Here is an 18,212-nt window from a genome sequence, read left to right on the forward strand (position 1 = left end):
ACTGCTAAAATGGCTTTGAATTATAGTAAGAAAATAACCTGTAATATGAAGTCATTTTATCTTACCAGTTCTGTTTTTTGCTACTTTCCGATATGCTACTCTCAGCTCCTATTTGATAAAACATTTCTTTCATTCTTCTTGTAGTTATGTTGATCAAAAGATAATTAGGACAAAACAGAGTGTTTTGAATTTACTTATTGTAAATGATACAAAATTCATGAAGTAAAGATGAGTTACACATTATTCCACTACACATTTCATTTTTCCTTGTTGATTTCAGCTTTTGTCCATTGGTATATGTGATTTTTATGTAATGGTAATTGTGCTTTAAATATAGAGTTCCTCTGATTTTACCTTAAACGTAGCAATTATTAACTTAAGCCTAGCATATGAAATTATTAGAAACTGGTTAAAAATTTGATAACTTATGATAAATTATTGTCAAGAGTTTTATTTAAAAGTGATAAGTGGTGGGATGCCTAGCTGGCTCAGTTGGTGGAGCATGTGACTCCTGATCTCGGGTTTGTGAGTTTGAGCCCCACGTTGAGTGTTGAGATTATTTAAATTATTTAAATAAATTATATATATATATATATACATATATATATAAAAGCTGCCTGCTTTACTTATTTATTTAAAGTTGACTCCATGCCCAGTGTGGGGCTCAAACTCACGACCCCTAGATTAAGAAGTTGCATGCTCTATGATTGAGCCAGCCAGGCACCCCAAAGCTGCCTGTTTTAAAAAATAAAAAAGTGATGAGTGGTAATCTCTTAAGATTCTTGTTATAGGAGTCATGGAAAAATAACAAATAGTTTGAGGAGGGAAGGAAGTAGAAATAGACTGAAATTTAAAAATATCTTGATTGTACTTCAGTCCATTGTAGTCACCGACACATTGTCATCCTCCCAATCTTTGACCTTTTTGTACTGCATTTTTGTCCAACTCCTAATGTCCCCCTCTACCCCCAACTATAGAAAATAAAATGCTATGTAGCTTTGTCTTAGGCTCAAAGGTAGTACCCATATTATCACCAGTATGTGATATTGGTGGATTGACTGGATCATTCATGCAGCATAGGTATTTAAAACTCTGCTTGGTGGTTTTATCTTTTAAATTCTAAACATTGGTATAGTTTGTATGATAGCAAACAAAGCATTGGACAAGAATTGTAGAATGCTAGCAATGGAAAATGGATCCCAGAGAGCCCGGGCCTCTGGGGGTGAAGTGATCTGCCTAAAGTTATCGACCTAGTTGGGGCAGTGCTGGGATTAGAAATTCTTTCTGTTCCTAGTCCTTGTATTATATAGTATTATCACACATCACAGCTTAGTTAGGATAGTTCCATTTTATGTTTGCTGCCCCCTACAATTGTAGAAAATGTCACACTCTTACTGTACCTTTTTTCCCCTCAAAGTCATGTGTTTTAACTTGGTAGTTTATAGTTAGGCATATTCAATTAAAAATAACAGTGCCAGTGTTTAGGTAAGAATTAAAGTCAGTTTTAGATGTTTAAATGGCCTCCCATGTTGGTGAATCTAAGCCACATTAGAGAGTTCAGTACTTCTCAGTGGTCTGATGTATAACGGTTTTCTTTTATAGCAGCAGCCTCCATCTACTACAACATTTGTGCTGAATCAAATAAATCAGCTTCCAACCCTGGGATCTACAATTGTAATGACTAAAACACCGCCTGTAACAACAAATAGGCAGACCATCACTTTAACAAAGTTTATCCAGACTACTGCAAACACACGCCCTTCAGTCTCAGCACCAGCAGTACGAAATGCCATGACCTCTGCACCCTCAAAAGACCAGGTTCAGCTGAAGGATCTGCTGAAAAATAATAGTCTGAATGAACTCATGAAACTGAAGCCACCAGCTAATATTGCTCAGCCAGTTGCAACAGCAGCTAGTAAGTCTGTCTGTTTTCAGTAGTGTCAGCTGGCTCCTGTTGGTAAGATGTGTCAGTGTGTTTTTAAGGGTTTCCTTGGGTCTTAAACGAACTGGGTGTGAAGGACATATTTTATGACTTTGCACAATTACAGTATTTATACAATTCAAAGGAAGGAGAAATTTAGAAGCCCTAGTAGCATTTACCTTGAAATGAAGTGTGGAATTACCAGGTGGCTACATTAGTTAACACCATGAGATGTCAGTTTTATATATTGGGAATAACTGGTTAACATTTTCTCAGTCCTTTAAATCAGTACTTCTCAAACTTGAAAAGTGCCTCTGAATCACCTGGAGATCTTGTTCAAAAACAGAATCAGATTTGGTAGGTCTGGGGTAGGGCCCAAGATCCTGCATTTCTAACAAGCTTTTCAGAGGTGCTATTGCTGGTGGTCCGTGGACCATGCGTGAGGTAACTAGCTTTAAACTGATACTTTACGCTTTAACTCTGACTTTTACAGTTTTATTATTTTGCCTGTCATTGTCTTTATTGCTTGTGAGTAGTTGTGTATTTAGTAAATTCTCTTTTAAAATACATTTTTGGGGTGCCTTGGTTGAGCATCTGACTCTTGATTTTGGCTTAGGTCATGATCTCAGGGTCCTGGGATTGAGCCTGGCATCTGCCTCAGTGCAGTCGGCTTGTCCCTCTCCCTCCCTCTTTGCCCCTCCCCCTGCTCGCACGCACACTCTCTCAAATAAATAAAAATTTTTTTTAAACAAAGTAAGATACATACATTTTTATTGTAAAATAATTCATTTTTTGAAAAAAGGTTTTATCTATCTGTTAGAGAGCATTTGGGGGGGGGGGACTTGCTCCCAGGACCCCGAGATCACGACCTAAGCCAAAGTCAGACACTTAACCAACTGAGCCATCCAGGCGCCCCATACTATATATATATATTTTAAAGAATGAGCACCCATATAATCCTTTTTTAAAAAACAGCTTTATTGAGATACATTGTATATACCATGAAATTCATCCTTTTAAAGTACACAGTTGAGTGGATTTTAGTATATTCACAAGAGTTGTTCAACCATCACCACGAGCTAATCCTTTAAGGATAGGGTTTATTTATTTAATTTTTTAAGATTTTATTTATGTATTTGACAGAGAAAGAGAGAGCGAGAGAGGGAACACAAGCAGGGGGAGCGGGAGAGGGAGAGGCAGGCTTCCTGCCAAGCAGGGAGCCTAATGTAGGGCTCGATCCCAGGACCCTGGGACCATGACCTGAGCCGAAGGCAGATGCTTAACGACTGAGCCACCCAGGCACCCCTAAGGATAGGGTTTATTTATTTATTTACTTATTTTTAAGGATAGGGTTTAAAGGGGAAAAGTTCAACAGTGGTTTGATTACATTTTTTAAAGAGTTTATTTATGGATAATGAATATAGATTTTATTGTTAGTTTTTCTTTAGAATGTTACTGTTCATTTATTCAACAAATATTTATTGAGTGCCTATTATGTGCCAAGCACTGTTCTGGGATTTTGAGGGTGTGGCTGGGAAGAAAACTGTTGAGATTTCTGCTGTCATGGAGCTTGCATTCTAGTGGAGAGAGACAATAAACAAAATAAAGAAGTTATATAGTGTGTCTGAAAGGAATAAGCCCTGTGGAGAGAAACAAAATGAGGTGTGGGGCAGAAAGAGGTTATAGTTTTAAGTGCAGTGTTCAGAGGAAGCTTCATGTTTAGTAAGGTAATTTTTAAGGATAAAATAGAATCATTAGGGGCGCCTGGGTGGCTCAGTCGTTACAGGTCATGATCCCAGGGTCCTGGGATCAAGCCCCGCATTGGGCTCCCTACTCCGCAGGAGGCCTGCTTCTCCCTCTCCCACTCCCCCTGCTTGTGTTCCCTCTCTCGCTGTGTCTCTCTCTGTCAAATAAATAAAATCTTTAAAAAAAAAATAGAATTATTAGATGTATTTTAAAATCTTGACTACATCAAATTTTAGTAGTACAGTTTTAAAAACTGAAAAACGTGAACTCTTAAGAGGGATATTCTTCCTTTCCCTTCTACATTCAGCTGAAGTGTATTTGAGTACCTGTTATGTAACAGTCCCAGGGTGGCCAGTTGGAAATGATAACTGACCTCAGTTATATTCTGAGCTGACTACTATTTTACAGTTTTAGCGTAGGAATGGGTGCCTTTTTTTTTTTTTTTTTTGTAAATTTCTTTGGGCTTGGAGGTTCCTGAGGATTTATACTAGTGCATAAATAGCATTTTATTAGGGTTTGGAATGAGCTGATAAGTATTAAATAGTTCCTTTTCCAAAAGCTGCCTTATTTTTCTAATATTGGGAGAAAAGTTTTAATACCTGATATAGACTAGTATATAATTTTGTGGCAGAATGGACTGCTTGGAAATTGTGCTTGTGTTTGTGAAGTAGAGGGCTGGAACATTCTAAAACAATGGCCAAGAAGAGTTTGTAGGGTGATACAGAACTAATTTTGTCTTTAGTGACAGATGTAATTAAAAATATCAAATAATCTAATCTTTTGTTTGAGTCCATACCATTGTGTCCTTATGGCTATAGTTTACTCTCAAAGTCATTGTCCTGAACTAACTGCAACCTGCTAACTACGTGCCCATTAAGAAGTCATTTTAACTGTCTTAGGGCTCATTTTTACTCTGCTCCACCATGGAGAGCAGGCATGGCCCTGACCTAGCTGGGGTGTAGGGCAGCATCTGGAATGACTCCTGTGAGACATGGATGATCAGCAGTTAGTGGAAGCAGCTGTCATTAAAGCCTTTGAGTTTGAGGAGAAATCCTGCTGCTTTTATGTGAGTGGCTTCCTGAGTATTCCACTCCTCAAATCAGCACATGTTCTCATAATTTAAAGAAGACTGTGCTATTGTGAGGGAAGTTTAGAAAGTAAAACAAAACAGGATAGGTTTGGAGCTAATTGAGTAATGCTTAGTACAGTAACATCTCCCACATCCAGTGGAGTAATTTTGAAAAGACAAAAGATTACAAGTCAAGGCCATCCTTGTGTGGAAGCCTGAGAAACTATCAGACTAGGCCAGGGCTGAAAAAGAAACATGTAAGTGAATGCCAAAGATGAGCATACTTTTGTGTTGTAGCAGAGGGTCATCTTTTTACTGGAAGGGAAGAACATTAAAAGTATGAAACTGCAAAGAGCAAGGTTTTGCATGTTCCCTTACACTTATCTGTGGGTGTTGCCCCTTCCGGAGCCTTGAGCCCTTTGGCTCTCTGTTTGGGTTCTGAGCTCTCACGTAAGGTCCAGTTCTGTACTCTGCAAACTGTTCACTTGCTCTCCCACAGTTACATTAAACACATAAATTTGTTATCTCTGTTCCATTCTGTTTGTTTTGTTAACACTTCAGTTGTCATTTTGGATTCCCAAGTGACAGTCTCCCATATACTCCCTGTCTTTTGGTAGAATAGATAAGATGTTAATCAATTATTCTGGTGTGATTTTCACACTGATCTCAGAAATCCCAAGTACCTGAAGAGTGCTTCAGGGATGCGGGCTGATTACAGGGGCTCTAGGCTACTCAGTCAAGCAGTTCTACTTGGCCTGATACTTGGATTGAGGGATTCTCTTGCTGTATCTGAATAGAGTTTGTAAACCACTGGTATAGAAGAAGAAAAGATTCATTGTTTGGATCTTTATTCTAAGGGGAGGAGGAAAATAGAGTTCCCCCAATTTTTTTTCTTCCAAGAAATAATTATTTGCCTCGAAAATAAGTATCACCAACTCAGATGAGATTAATTCTGTCTTGGTAATAACACCATTCTGGTTTATTTGTTTTTGGTGAACCAAGTGAAGTGTCCCAAAGTAATGCTTGCTGTTGGTATGTGTATTAAAATAAACTATCAAACACTTCTGGTTAAGATGTCCTTTTCATAACTAGGTCTCAGGTTTCCTATACACACATTTCTGTTTAAGTTACTTGTTTTCTAAGGTTAAATCTTAGCTCCGTGATAACACATAGCTTTGAATGTTTTCATTCTTATGCTTGCTTTAAGTTAGTGACAAGTAGGTTGGTATTCTTTGGTTTGTGAATTCAGTAAACTTACTGACTCCTTAGATTTAACATTTTTTTTTAAACCTGAATGTAAAAAATTTTTTAGTAAAACTTTTACTGAAAATAAATTGAGATTTTGTTCTAAAATCTAATAACTCTTCCCCTCAGCTGATGTAAGCAATGGTACAGTAAAGAAAGAATCTTCTAATAAAGAAGTAGCAAGAATATGGATAAACGACATGAAAATGAGGAGTTTTTCTCCAACCATGGTGAGTTTCAAAAGCTGCATCTGTATTACGTGGTGTAGAAATATACTTGGCTAAAAGTGCTCTAAAACGACCCACAGAAAACTTATTTTTGGGTGAGGGGGGGCTACTCAACTACATGAACTAATGAATAAGCATTAAATATCTAACATAAACGGACATACTAAACAAGGTTATTATAGCTTGTATATTTGATAGGGTTTAGTATTACACGCAGTACTGACATCCTTTTATTGTGAATCTTACCTGATCAGAGACAAAGATAATGTGGAGTTAACTACAGTATTTGATAACTGTCCATTTGGGGATTGAACCTAAATATATAGCTAGTTATGAGCTGTCAGATCATACAATATTCTAGTTATAAGTAATTTTTTTTCTTTAAATTTTGGAAATGCCTTGGGTTAATTAACTCTACATTTATTTCATAACTGTGCTGTGTATAATACTGCATGTATGTGATGGGTTTGTACAAGAGGTAGACTACATGGCTCCCCCTTCCATAATCACACAATTTGACAAGCACATGGTTTAAGTAGTATAAAGTACAGCAGAAAGTACATTGAGATACTCACAATTAGGATTATGAAATTGGAGGAAGAGGAAATCTCCCTGGACTCAGATGGCCTGGGAAGACTTCATTTTGTGGAGCAAGTATAATGGAGATTAGGTATTGAGTTTGGAGAGACTGTAAGAGGGCATTTTAGGAAGGGAGCTAAAGCATTGATAGGCACAGAGGAGGTGGTGGCTATATGTTTAGATGGTGGTAAGCCAGGAGGAAGTTGGAAGTTGGAATGGTTGATTTTGGCACTGTGGAGGGTCCTGAGTTGAGTTCCAAAGACTTTGGGCACCTGGGTGGCTCAGTTGGTTAGGTGTCCGACTCTTGGTTTCTGCTTAGGTCATGATCTCGGGGTTGTGAGATCTGGGCTCTGTGCTCGGTGGTGAGTCTGCTTGAGATTCTTTCCCTCTGCTCCCCCACCCTTCCCGCTCGCATACGTACGTACGCTCTCTCTCAAATGAATAAATAGATCTTAAAAAAAAAAACAGTGACTTTGGACTTGGTGCAGCACCAGTGGGGGCCCCTGGAAGTGGAGGATCCTGTTAGTGATTCAGGGTGAGTCAGGTGGGGAAGACAGGCAGGTTGGAAGGTTGGTTAAGTACTCCAGAAGGGAGGTGTTAAGAGACTAAACTTGGGGGATTGTAAAGAGGATTGGAAAAGGGTTAGGGGAAAGTAAAAAAAGGATAATAGGAGATGACTGCATATAACAATACCAAAGGATTTTTAGGACTTGGGGATGGAATATGGAATTGGAAAGACAGCAATCTGCCTGAGGTTTTGAACAGGGACCAGGAGAATGAATGCTGGCAGGACCCAGTTTATTTAATGGTTGTGTGCCAGCAACTTAAGTGGAAGTTGATTTTTAGAAAGTAAGATTGCGGGGTGCCTGGGTGGCTCAGTCGGTTAAGCGTCTGCCTTCGGCTCAGGTCATGATCCCAGGGTCCTGGGATCGAGCCCTGCTTCAGGCTCCCCACTCAGTGGGAAGCCTGCTTCTCCCTCTCCCACTCCTCCTGCTTGTGTTCCCTCTCTTGCTGTGTCTCTCTCTATGAAATAAATAAAATCTTTAAAAAAAAAAAAAAAAAAAAAAAGACTGCATTTTCCTTTAAGAAATGTACATAGTGCTGAGATTCCCAGTCCAGCCCACTTTTGCCCATAATACGCCAAAAATTATATGTTGTCAGAGTTAAGAAACATTTAACAGGGGCATCTGGCTGGCTTAGTCGGTGGAGCATGTGACTCTTGATCTTGAAGTCTTAAGTTCGGGCCCCACGTTGGGAATAGACCTTACTTTAAAGAAAAAGAAAAAAAGAAAAACATCTAGCAGAGATTACAAACTGGTAGACTATGCACCAAAGCCAGTTGACAGATGTGTTATGTTTGGTCTCCACAATATTTTGAAAATTTTTTAATTTGTTGATACAACATAAAGGTCCTGATCTCCAGGTTATCCTGAAAAATAGGAGTACCTGACAACCCTGGGTCCACATTCCCCACCTAGTAAAATACTCCTGAAGTTGAGTAGTGAACACCTGTTTTGTGTGTTGGGCAGGCCTTCCTTCTCCAGGTACCACAATCTTTCCCCACTCCCCCTCATGATTGTATCTCCTTGCCCCTAAGCTTGGTGACCCTCAGTTGCCATTTTACTGGCTTATCAGTTTACCTGTCTGGTCCCTGTGGCCAGACAGTATCACCAACTTATCTTCCAATTATACTCTTGGTAATTTTTTTTTTTTTTAATTCAGATATGGGAAGATAAGCTAGAGAAGGAAGGCTGGTCATTTAGTATGCATTATTTGGTAGGTGGGGAAAGGGGTGAAGGTGGGGATGGGGCGGACTCAGAATTTAAGTGATTTGCTTACGGCCACACAAATAACAGTAGAATAGGGATTTACATCTGTTTCTTTGGCCATCCCCACTTTGTGTAGTTTCTGAAATTGAGTTTCATTTTGGCAAACAGAAATCTGAGAGCATTCAGGTCTGTTTTGGATTTTTTCCTGAGGATTCCATGGATTGATGTTGATTGGATGTTTATCTACATCTCCCACTTTTAGTGAGCTATCATACTCTAAAGAAAAAAAATCAAAAAGTCTGCCATTACCTTTTAAGGCTTTGTTGTCCTTGGCATTGCTTATAGGTCCTGACTGGTTTCTCTTTCTTTTTCTTCTTCTTTTCTACATACACTGGGTTTCACAGCTTTTTCTCTGTATTTTTCTTGAACAAGCACATTAATAAAGAGCTTTGCTGATGGTTTTACTTGTAGTGAGAGGAGGCTAGTTCAGGGTCTTTCTATTCCCCTATTCCTCCCTACCTTACCCCTTTAAGATTCTGTGAAGAAACAAAGGAAGATGTGACTGGTGACCATTCACTCAAGTTGCTTGAGACAGTCTGGCTTCATTCCTGTTTTCCTGGTGTAGTTACTAAGAACTTCCCATTGCATTTTTGGGTGTGCCAAGGTTTGGAGAGTAAGTGCTTGGCTATCTTACATATGATTGTTGTTGTTTGGAGACATAGATGTCTGAAGTAGATTATCTGTCCTTCAGAAGAACCTTTAAACCCAGAGTTTTTTGGGGTTTGGTTTCAGTGTCCGATGGAAAGAAGACAGCTGAATTGAAGGTGCACTGAAATGAGGGTGGGATGTGTAACTTCAACAGAGTTTCTGCCATTGAGGTTGTAGGATGAGCTGCTGGGGCTCATCCACCTTTTCTCCCCAAATCTTTTGGTCTTTCTGTTCCTGGAACTGAAATGAAGATTGAAGACTGAGGTTAAAAAGAGTTCTGGGAAGGTGGTAGGCAATATTGAAGGGGAAAGTAGTTTGAGATCATGGTGGTTAGAAGGATGGAGGTGGAGCCCTGTAGTGACCCAGTGGTGTGTTAGGGATGAGAGTTAGGTCATGGATTATCTGTACTCATTGGAGAAACACGGAAGATGCAAAGTGTGACCCAGATTTTAGAGAATATAGAAGTGGTATGTCATGTTTCCAAGATTGAAGACTGTTTAGTATTCCTACAGAAGAGTTTTTCTGTGTGTTACTTAGGCCTCCAGTCTCTGATTATGTTCCCTCTGTGTTACAGAAGGTCCCTGTTGTGAAAGAGGAAGATGAACCAGAGGAAGAAGATGAAGAAGAAATGGGTCATGCAGAAACCTATGCAGAGTATATGCCTATAAAATGTATGTCATTGGGATCTGTCAGAATAATGAAAGACTTCTGGGTTCTTCTTGAATTTAAGTAACTTTCCCATACACGTTATTATCTATTAGGATCTGTCAATATTGGGTACCTCAGAATTTGACAAGAGCTTTGTAATAGTTTTTGAACTATGATATGTTTTAAAATATCTACATGAAAATTTGACTGTGGGTTATTTTCCCTATGCAGACTTAGAACTGTTTTGGGTTGAAGTCCTTTAAAAGTAAAAAAGCTTGGGTTTTATTTTGTTTCAAGTTAATTTTGCTCATATTAGCAGTGATTATAAAATCATAGTAAATTGCAGAGATAGAAATCTAAGCTTTCTATACTTTATACAAAGCATAAAAACATGGGAATCTTAAAAATAAAATGTGCTATTTATTTCAGTGGTGTACATTAACACTTCTGCCCTTTTTTCCATAACAACCATGATTTATTTTTTTAGTGGCCACTATGTGAAATTGAAAATTAATAGTTTTTAGCTTTGATGTAAAAAGTTCACTTTTTCATTATATGAGGGTGATAAGATGAAACAAATACATAGCTAGAATCCTTTATTTACTCCGAGTTTCTATAAAAAGCCACTAATATTACTACTTAAACTCAAAATTTCTGTTTACCAACTATGTATCGACTTCAGGATCCCATAATTTCTGGTCATTTAAAATTAACTTTGGGGGTGCCTGGCTGGCTCAGTTGGTTGAGTATGCAACTCTTGATCTCAGGGTCATGCGTTCAAGCCCCACGTTGGACATGGAGCCTACTTAAAAATAATATATACAGGGCGCCTGGGTGGCTCAGTTGGTTAAGCGACTGCCTTTGGCTCAGGTCATGATCCTGGAGTCCCGGGATCGAGTCCCGCATCGGGCTCCCTGCTCAGCAGGGAGTCTGCTTCTCCCTCTGACCCTCCTCCCTCTCATGTTCTCTGTCTCTCATTCTCTCTGTCTCAAATAAATAAATAAAATCTTAAAAAAAAAAAAAATAATATATACATACGATAAACATTTAAAAGATGAATCTTAGGTTGTGGTATCTGAAATGGGTGGTTTCCCTCACTCCCATAATAGTTTTCATAAAAGAATTGAAAGTTTATCTATGGCCCTTTAAACTAAGGTCAGCAAACTAAATTTGGACCATTGCCTTTTTAAGTTTTACTGGAAAATAACCATGCCCGTGAGTTTATTTATTTATTGGCTATGGCTGCTTTTACATTGCTACAATGGCATTGTTTAGTAATAGACCAGATGCTCAGCAAAGCTGTAAATATTAATTAATTTATGCATTCAAATAGATTTTTTTTTTAAGATTCTAATTTATTTGTCAGAGAGCTAGAGAGCGCACAAGCAGGGCGAGCGGCAGGCAGAGGGAGAAGCAGGCTCCCCCCCTGAGCAAGGAGCCCGATGCGGGACTCAATTTCAGGACCCTGGGATCATGACCTGAGCCGAAGGCAGATGCTTAACCAACTGAGCCACCCAGGCGTCCCTCAGATAGATTTCCAAATTTAGGATTATGTTTTGTTGCTACTGGAGAACGTGGTGATATGAACTAAGTTGATATTTTTCTAGATTTTTTTTGATCAGCAGGTCTCTTATTTAAACCATAAGTATTTGATAAATAGGTCCTTTTACCAAATTTAAATAATAATTTACCACCTGTCAGTGCCTTTTTAATATCCTGGAGTGTATAGTTACTTATTTACTTTTATTTGCTCTGTGATAGCAAAAATATGGCAATATTATATAATAAAACTGGGAGCGTTATTACCTAGAAAACTAAAATGAAGTATTTTAAAATTTCATTTAGTAAAAATTGGCCTACGTCATCCAGATGCTGTAGTGGAAACTAGTTCTTTATCCAGTGTTACTCCTCCTGATGTTTGGTACAAAACATCCATTTCTGAAGAAACCATTGATAATGGCTGGTTATCAGCATTACAACTTGAGGCAATTACTTATGCAGCCCAGGTAAGCAATATTTTGTAACTACATACAATGTATTTATCTTTTAATCCTAGTGCATATAGTATAGTTGCTTTAACACAAAGGTAATTTTTCTTGAATGAAAAACTTGTGCTTGTGATTTTTACAAAAGTTTCATGTGTTAGAAAATTATTATTATTTTTTTTTTAGAGAGAGCGTGCGTGAGCCAGGGGGAGGAGCAGAGGGAGAGGGATAAGCAGACTCTGTGCTGAGCGTGGAGCCCAAGGCAGGGCCTGATCCCATGACCCCAAGATCATGACCTGAGCTGAAATCAAGAGTTGGACGCCCAACCTACTGAGCCACCCAGGTGCCCCTCGTGTGTTAAAAAATTAAAGGGGTAGCATGGATGCAGGGGGTTCATTTCTACTGGAAATGAAAAATGTTATAACCTCTTTGGAATTCACTGGGGATATGTATTAAAAATGTGGGGTGCCTGGGTGGCTCAGTTGGTTAAGTGTCAGACTCTTTGATCCACTCAGGTCATGATCTCAGGGTCGTGAGATCAATCCTTGCATCAGACTCCGTGCTGGGTGTGGGGCCTACTTAAGATTCTCTCTCTCCTATCCCCGCACCCAGCTCTCATGCATGTGCTTCCTCAGTGGTGTACTTTTTAATAATCTAAATAAATAAATACATACATACATAAATACATAAATAAATTTGTTGAAAATACATATAGCCTATTGTGCCTGGCTGGCTCAGTCAATAGAGCATGACTTTTGATCCTGGGGTCATGAGTTCTAGCCCCACATTGATCGTAGAGCTTACTTGAAATAAAAAATACGTATATCCTTTGACCTAACAATTCCATTATTGGGAGTTTGTCCGTTAGAACTATTAGATTAAGAATATATATATTAAGGAGATGGATGGATGGATGGATGGATGACTATTTGTTTTAGCTCTTTTAACCCTGCTTGCTGAATGCTAGAAAGAATCTAAACTCCCATACCCTAGTGGCTGTTTGAACTGTGGTATTATTGTATATGGGTGTTGTACTGGCTTTCAAAACCATGAATTAGTTATGCCAGTTTCTTGAGAGGACTTCTTTTGTACTCCAGTTCTGTAAAATAAGTAATGGCCGAACAGGTAACCATCCTCCATATTTATGTGTGATGAAAAGTTTGTATTTGTCTGTGCAGGCATTAAAAGAGATACAGAAGAATGCTCACCAGTTTAACTTCAGTAACATCAGTTACCTGGTGCATGTGAGTGTAGCCAGAAAGAGTACATAGTAAATATAAAGAAAGTATCCATATTGAGCCAAACTGTGTGCCATTTGTATACAGATAGATCACATTAATATATTCCTACAACAGTGTTGTAAAGACTGATCACCACAGTATCTAAAGGAGTAGATTGATTATCAGCTTTCTCTTTTTCAGCAACATGAAACATTCCTACCTAATGGAGATCGTGCTGGCTTCTTAATAGGTGATGGTGCTGGTGTGGGAAAAGGAAGGACGATAGCGGGAATTATCTATGAAAATTACTTGCTGAGTAGAAAAAGAGCATTATGGTAAGTGCCAAAGACTGTGGAAGCTTTATTTTGTGAATAGTTATTCCAGCATGTGAGATGGGTTTTAATGAGTAGGTGTATTTTTTTTTTAAGTGTCAAGCCCTGTTTTTATTTATCCTCAATACTGCTAGACTGATGGAATTTGCATTTAATTTGTGTTTTTTTTTTTCTTTTTTATGTGGCAGGTTCAGTGTTTCAAATGATTTAAAGTATGATGCTGAAAGAGATTTGAGGGATATTGGAGCAAAAAACATTTTGGTTCATTCATTAAACAAGGTATGAAAGTTTTCTCTTTGGTTAGTCATTCAGTAAATATTGACTCATCAGTGAGATGGGAATAATAGTTTCTACTTTGTAGAGTTGTTGTGAGGATTAAGTGAATTATTTTACAGAAAGCATTAGTGAGTGCTAGCCATTCTTATTGGTTTGTGGGTTACTATGCATCGAGTACTATGCCAGGTACGGTTGTATAGTGGCAAACAAAATAGGCCTTGTCTCTGTTGTTACGGAGTTCTCAGTTTTGGTGTTCTTTTTGTCTTTGTTTCTGAGGTAACCTTATATGGCTGAAACTCATAACCGAGTATAAGGATGCAGTTTGTAGTAAAGCTGTGTGGATAGGTAGTCACAGCACATAGGGAATTGTTGAGGCTTGGAGACTGATTTGGATATTTGTATATCCACTGGAGTTTTACATCTGTACCTTTGTTCATGTTAAAACAGTTCTGTCAAGTGGAAGAAAATGTATCTCAGTATCTAAAGCATAGTTTGATAGGAATCTTAATGTTCATTTGGCAAATCTTTACTGACCTCTTATGTACCAAGAGCTGGAGTAGTACAATAGGCAGACTCATTTCCTGCAGGTACCTCTCTCTTAGCCTTTTGAAAATAAGTAAATACAAATCTACTTTCTGTGTGAGCCCTAGGTTGGTTCAGTGTTGCCCTGCTCATCATTGGCTTTTTTGGGTGGGTATGACTGTGGTCTGGTAGGTAAAGTACTATGTCTTGAATGATTCCTCACAGCTCAAAACTAAAAACATGTAACTGGCATCTAGAAATATTTTTGATTTCTTTGTCCGTTTAATTGAAGAAGGGTATATTAACTATTAATCATAATTCTTTATATATGCCTTAGAACTTAATTATAGTGACTTGACATAGAGGAAGTGCACAATAAATATTTTTGTAGTGAATATTGTGACTTTTTTTCCTTGGGGGGGGGTTAGTTTATAATCTTTTTTTTGTTGATAGAAATTTTTTGAGGGGCACATGGGTGGCTCAATCAGTTGAGCATCTGCCTTCGGCTCAGGTCATGATCCCAGGATTCTGGGTTCAAGCCTGTCATCGAGCTCCCTGCTCAGTGGGGAATCTGCTTCTGCCTCTCCCTCTGCCCTTCCCCCTGCTCAAGCACGCACACGCTCTTTCTCAAATAAAATGAACAAAATCTTTTTAAAAAAAGTTTTTTGAGACTTTGATGAAAACTAGATCATTGTATCATGAAGTTGTGTGCATATATATAAACATAGGTGCGTGCATGTGTGTGTGTGTGGTATACATATGTAGAAGTTCTGTGTGTGGTCTTAGGGGCTCTTTTGACTTCCCTAAAAGCCCATGATGGACCCACCAATTTCCTGCTATAGAAGTTTGGGTGGGATAGATTTTTCAGAGAGAAAAGCGTGTATGTTAAATTCTTCTTTTTTCTTTTTTAGTTTAAATATGGAAAAATTTCTTCCAAACATAATGGGAGCGTGAAAAAGGGTGTTATTTTTGCTACCTATTCTTCCCTTATTGGTGAAAGTCAGTCTGGCGGTAAATATAAAACTAGATTAAAACAACTTCTGCATTGGTGCGGTGACGACTTCGATGGAGTGGTATCCTTTACAACAAATGTTTTTAATTTTTATTTCTTTATTTTGTTTTTATATTTTTTAATGACACAAAAGTGAGTGTAAGAATAAACATTTAAAACTACATCCTGAAATTAACTGAAATTGCTGGGATAAGAGCTTTAATGACTTCCCAGTGTCCAAGGGGGAGTCTGTTTTCTAGCTGTCATATAAGAGGCCAGTATTTAAGCTCCTGGTTTAGGAAAATGTTAATAGGTGTGGGAAGTGATGAGTACTGTATTCCACTTTTGGGGATTCATACTGCGTATTACATAGTAAAGCACCTGAGAAGACTAAGGGGAAAAAAACTTTGGACTTCGTGATTTCCAAACCTATTTGCTCATGGCAGACCTTTTACTGTCATGCATGAAGAATGTTTTTCAAATGGTGATTAAGTTAGTCACCAGTTGTACTTAGAGAATTTGCCAAAATTATCTGTGTGGTGGACATTTCTTGCCACAGTGGATTCATTCTTCCATTCTAATTAAGAATTAAATATCCAGTCAATATAAATACCAAAATCAGTGGTTGCCTCTCAGACTTGAGAGGGAGGGGGTGATGTCAAGGAGAGGCCCATAGAGGGCTTCATTTATGTTTGTAATCTTAAAAAGAAAACAGTTGGAGGCAAATATGGTAAAATGTTAAGGTTTGACAAAGCCAGATGATGGCCGTGTTGGTGTTATTTTAAAAAGTTAATGCTCAGGGGCTTATTATCAGCGGCATCTCTCCCCTCCTGATTGTCTTGAATTTAGCCCAGTCTACCACCCCAGAAATGTGGGATGTTTCCCAAGGCCTTGAAATAAATGTTAAATTTTCCTTAAAGATTAGAGATATTTGCTACTATGTTATGTTCCTTAATTCATTCTGTACAGATAGTGTTTGATGAATGTCATAAAGCAAAAAACTTATGTCCTGTTGGTTCTTCAAAGCCAACCAAGACAGGCTTAGCAGTTCTAGAGCTTCAGAACAAATTGCCAAAGGCCAGAGTTGTTTATGCTAGTGCCACTGGTGAGTTGTTATTTTATTTGAAAGGTATGTGTAGGTTATTTTTTCCGCTATAAAATTTTTTGTTTTGGGATTTTTCAGGTGCTTCTGAACCACGAAACATGGCCTATATGAACCGTCTTGGAATATGGGGTGAGGGAACTCCATTTAGAGAATTCAGTGATTTTATCCAAGCAGTAGAACGGAGGTAAAGCAATTTACAGTATACACTATTTGTTCTCGGTTGCAGTCTAAAAGAGGTGTTACCACTAAAACCTTTCCCACTTATATTAAAGCCCTACTATATTTAATGATAGTTACTGTGTGTTTTAATTTTATTCAGAGGTGTTGGTGCCATGGAAATAGTTGCTATGGATATGAAGCTTAGAGGAATGTACATTGCTCGACAGCTGAGCTTTACTGGAGTGACCTTCAAAATTGAGGAAGTTCTTCTTTCTCAGAGCTATGTGAAAATGTATAACAAAGCAGTCAAGCTGGTGAGAAGTTTTTTGTTAATTCCTAGTATTTTTAATGTCTCTCAGCCCACAAGAGTATATTTTGCTGTAACACAACAGATAAGGCACTAGATTCTTATTTTCCTAATTTTCTAAGCTTTCTCTTTGTTAAAGTAATTTATTTTTTCAAAGATTTTTTTATTTATTTGACCGTGAGAGAGGGAACACAAGCAGTGGGGGAGGGGCAGAGGGAGAGGGAGAAGCACGATGTGGGGCTTGATCCCAGGACTCTGGGATCATGACCTGAGCCGAAGGCAAACTGGCTTAATGACTGAGCCACCCAGGCTCCCCAAAGTAATTTATTTTAAAAAACCATTTGTGGGGCGCCTGGGTGGCTCAGTCGTTAAGCGTCTGCCTTCGGCTCAGGTCATGATCCCAGGGTTCTGGGATCGAACCCCACATCGAGCTCCCTGCTCAGTGGGAAGCCTTCTTCTCCCTCTCCCACTCCTCCTGCTTGTGTTCCCTCTGTCGCTGTGTCTCTCTCTGTAAAATAAATAAATAAAATCCTTTAAAAAAAAAAAGCCATTTGTAATGGGGTGCGTGGCTGGCTGAGTCAGGAGGGCATGCGACTCTTGATCCTTGGAGTTGTGATTTCGAGCCCCGTGTTGGGTGTAAAAATCACTTAAACTTTTTTTAAAAAGCCATTTATTTAAGTTGCATAATTTTAAAAATTACAATGTACTATTTAAAATTAGTACAATGTAACTATTCCCTGAAATGACTCTAGTAGCTAGTAAGAATTTAGAGGCAACTCTGTATGAGTGTCCTGAAAAACATTTGTTTAGAGATTCCCAAGTTACTGAATATGGTTCGTTAAATTAATGTTAAGTAGTTAAATTAATGTTAAGTAGTCTTGTACCTACCATTATTTTGCTTGAATCAGTCATTTTTAAGTAATTCACACTCATAGATGAAATGTCTAAAATGTTGATTATGCATCTTCAGTGGGTCATTGCCAGAGAGAGATTTCAGCAAGCCGCAGATCTGATTGATGCTGAGCAACGCATGAAGAAATCCATGTGGGGTCAGTTCTGGTCTGCGCATCAGAGATTTTTCAAATACTTGTGCATAGCATCCAAAGTTAAAAGGGTTGTGCAACTAGCTCGAGAAGAAATCAAGAATGGAAAAGTAAGTTGGACACATTGAGAGATTTATTCTTTGGTTATATTTCCTAGTCTTTTGGGTGTTCAGGCTTTCTACTTGTAAAGCCTGTTCTTTCTGAAAGAGAGTTAAAGTATTAACATAGTAAGACTTTAAAATCTATGGGGTTTTTTGGTTTTTTTGTTTTGTTTTGTTTTTAAGATTTTTATTTATTTATTTATTTGACAGAGAGAGATACAGTGAGAGAGGGAACACAAGCAGGGGGAGTGGGAGAGGG

General features: G+C 38.3%; 1 protein-coding gene across 4 annotated transcripts in view; it reads left to right on the forward strand.

Moving 5' to 3' along the window:
* SBNO1 (strawberry notch homolog 1) overlaps positions 1-18,212 on the forward strand; it is a 57,178-nt gene that overhangs the window by 9,728 nt on the left and 29,238 nt on the right. For 2 of the 4 annotated variants that reach the window (XM_035016863.1, XM_035016866.1), the window contains exons 4-14: positions 1,603-1,915; positions 6,111-6,211; positions 9,839-9,935; positions 11,758-11,918; positions 13,319-13,452; positions 13,638-13,728; positions 15,159-15,320; positions 16,208-16,343; positions 16,422-16,527; positions 16,663-16,816; positions 17,780-17,962. In XM_035016863.1, the coding sequence (XP_034872754.1) occupies positions 1,603-1,915; positions 6,111-6,211; positions 9,839-9,935; positions 11,758-11,918; positions 13,319-13,452; positions 13,638-13,728; positions 15,159-15,320; positions 16,208-16,343; positions 16,422-16,527; positions 16,663-16,816; positions 17,780-17,962 (1,638 nt within the window). The remainder of the gene's footprint in view (positions 1-1,602; positions 1,916-6,110; positions 6,212-9,838; positions 9,936-11,757; positions 11,919-13,318; positions 13,453-13,637; positions 13,729-15,158; positions 15,321-16,207; positions 16,344-16,421; positions 16,528-16,662; positions 16,817-17,779; positions 17,963-18,212) is intronic. The other 2 variants (XM_035016865.1, XM_035016864.1) reach the window with 2 other exon arrangements.

The sequence above is a fragment of the Mirounga leonina genome, unplaced genomic scaffold, assembly GCF_011800145.1.
Source record: "Mirounga leonina isolate KUSES-001 unplaced genomic scaffold, KU_Mleo_1.0 Mir_171, whole genome shotgun sequence".
Classification (NCBI taxonomy): Eukaryota; Metazoa; Chordata; class Mammalia; order Carnivora; family Phocidae; genus Mirounga; species Mirounga leonina.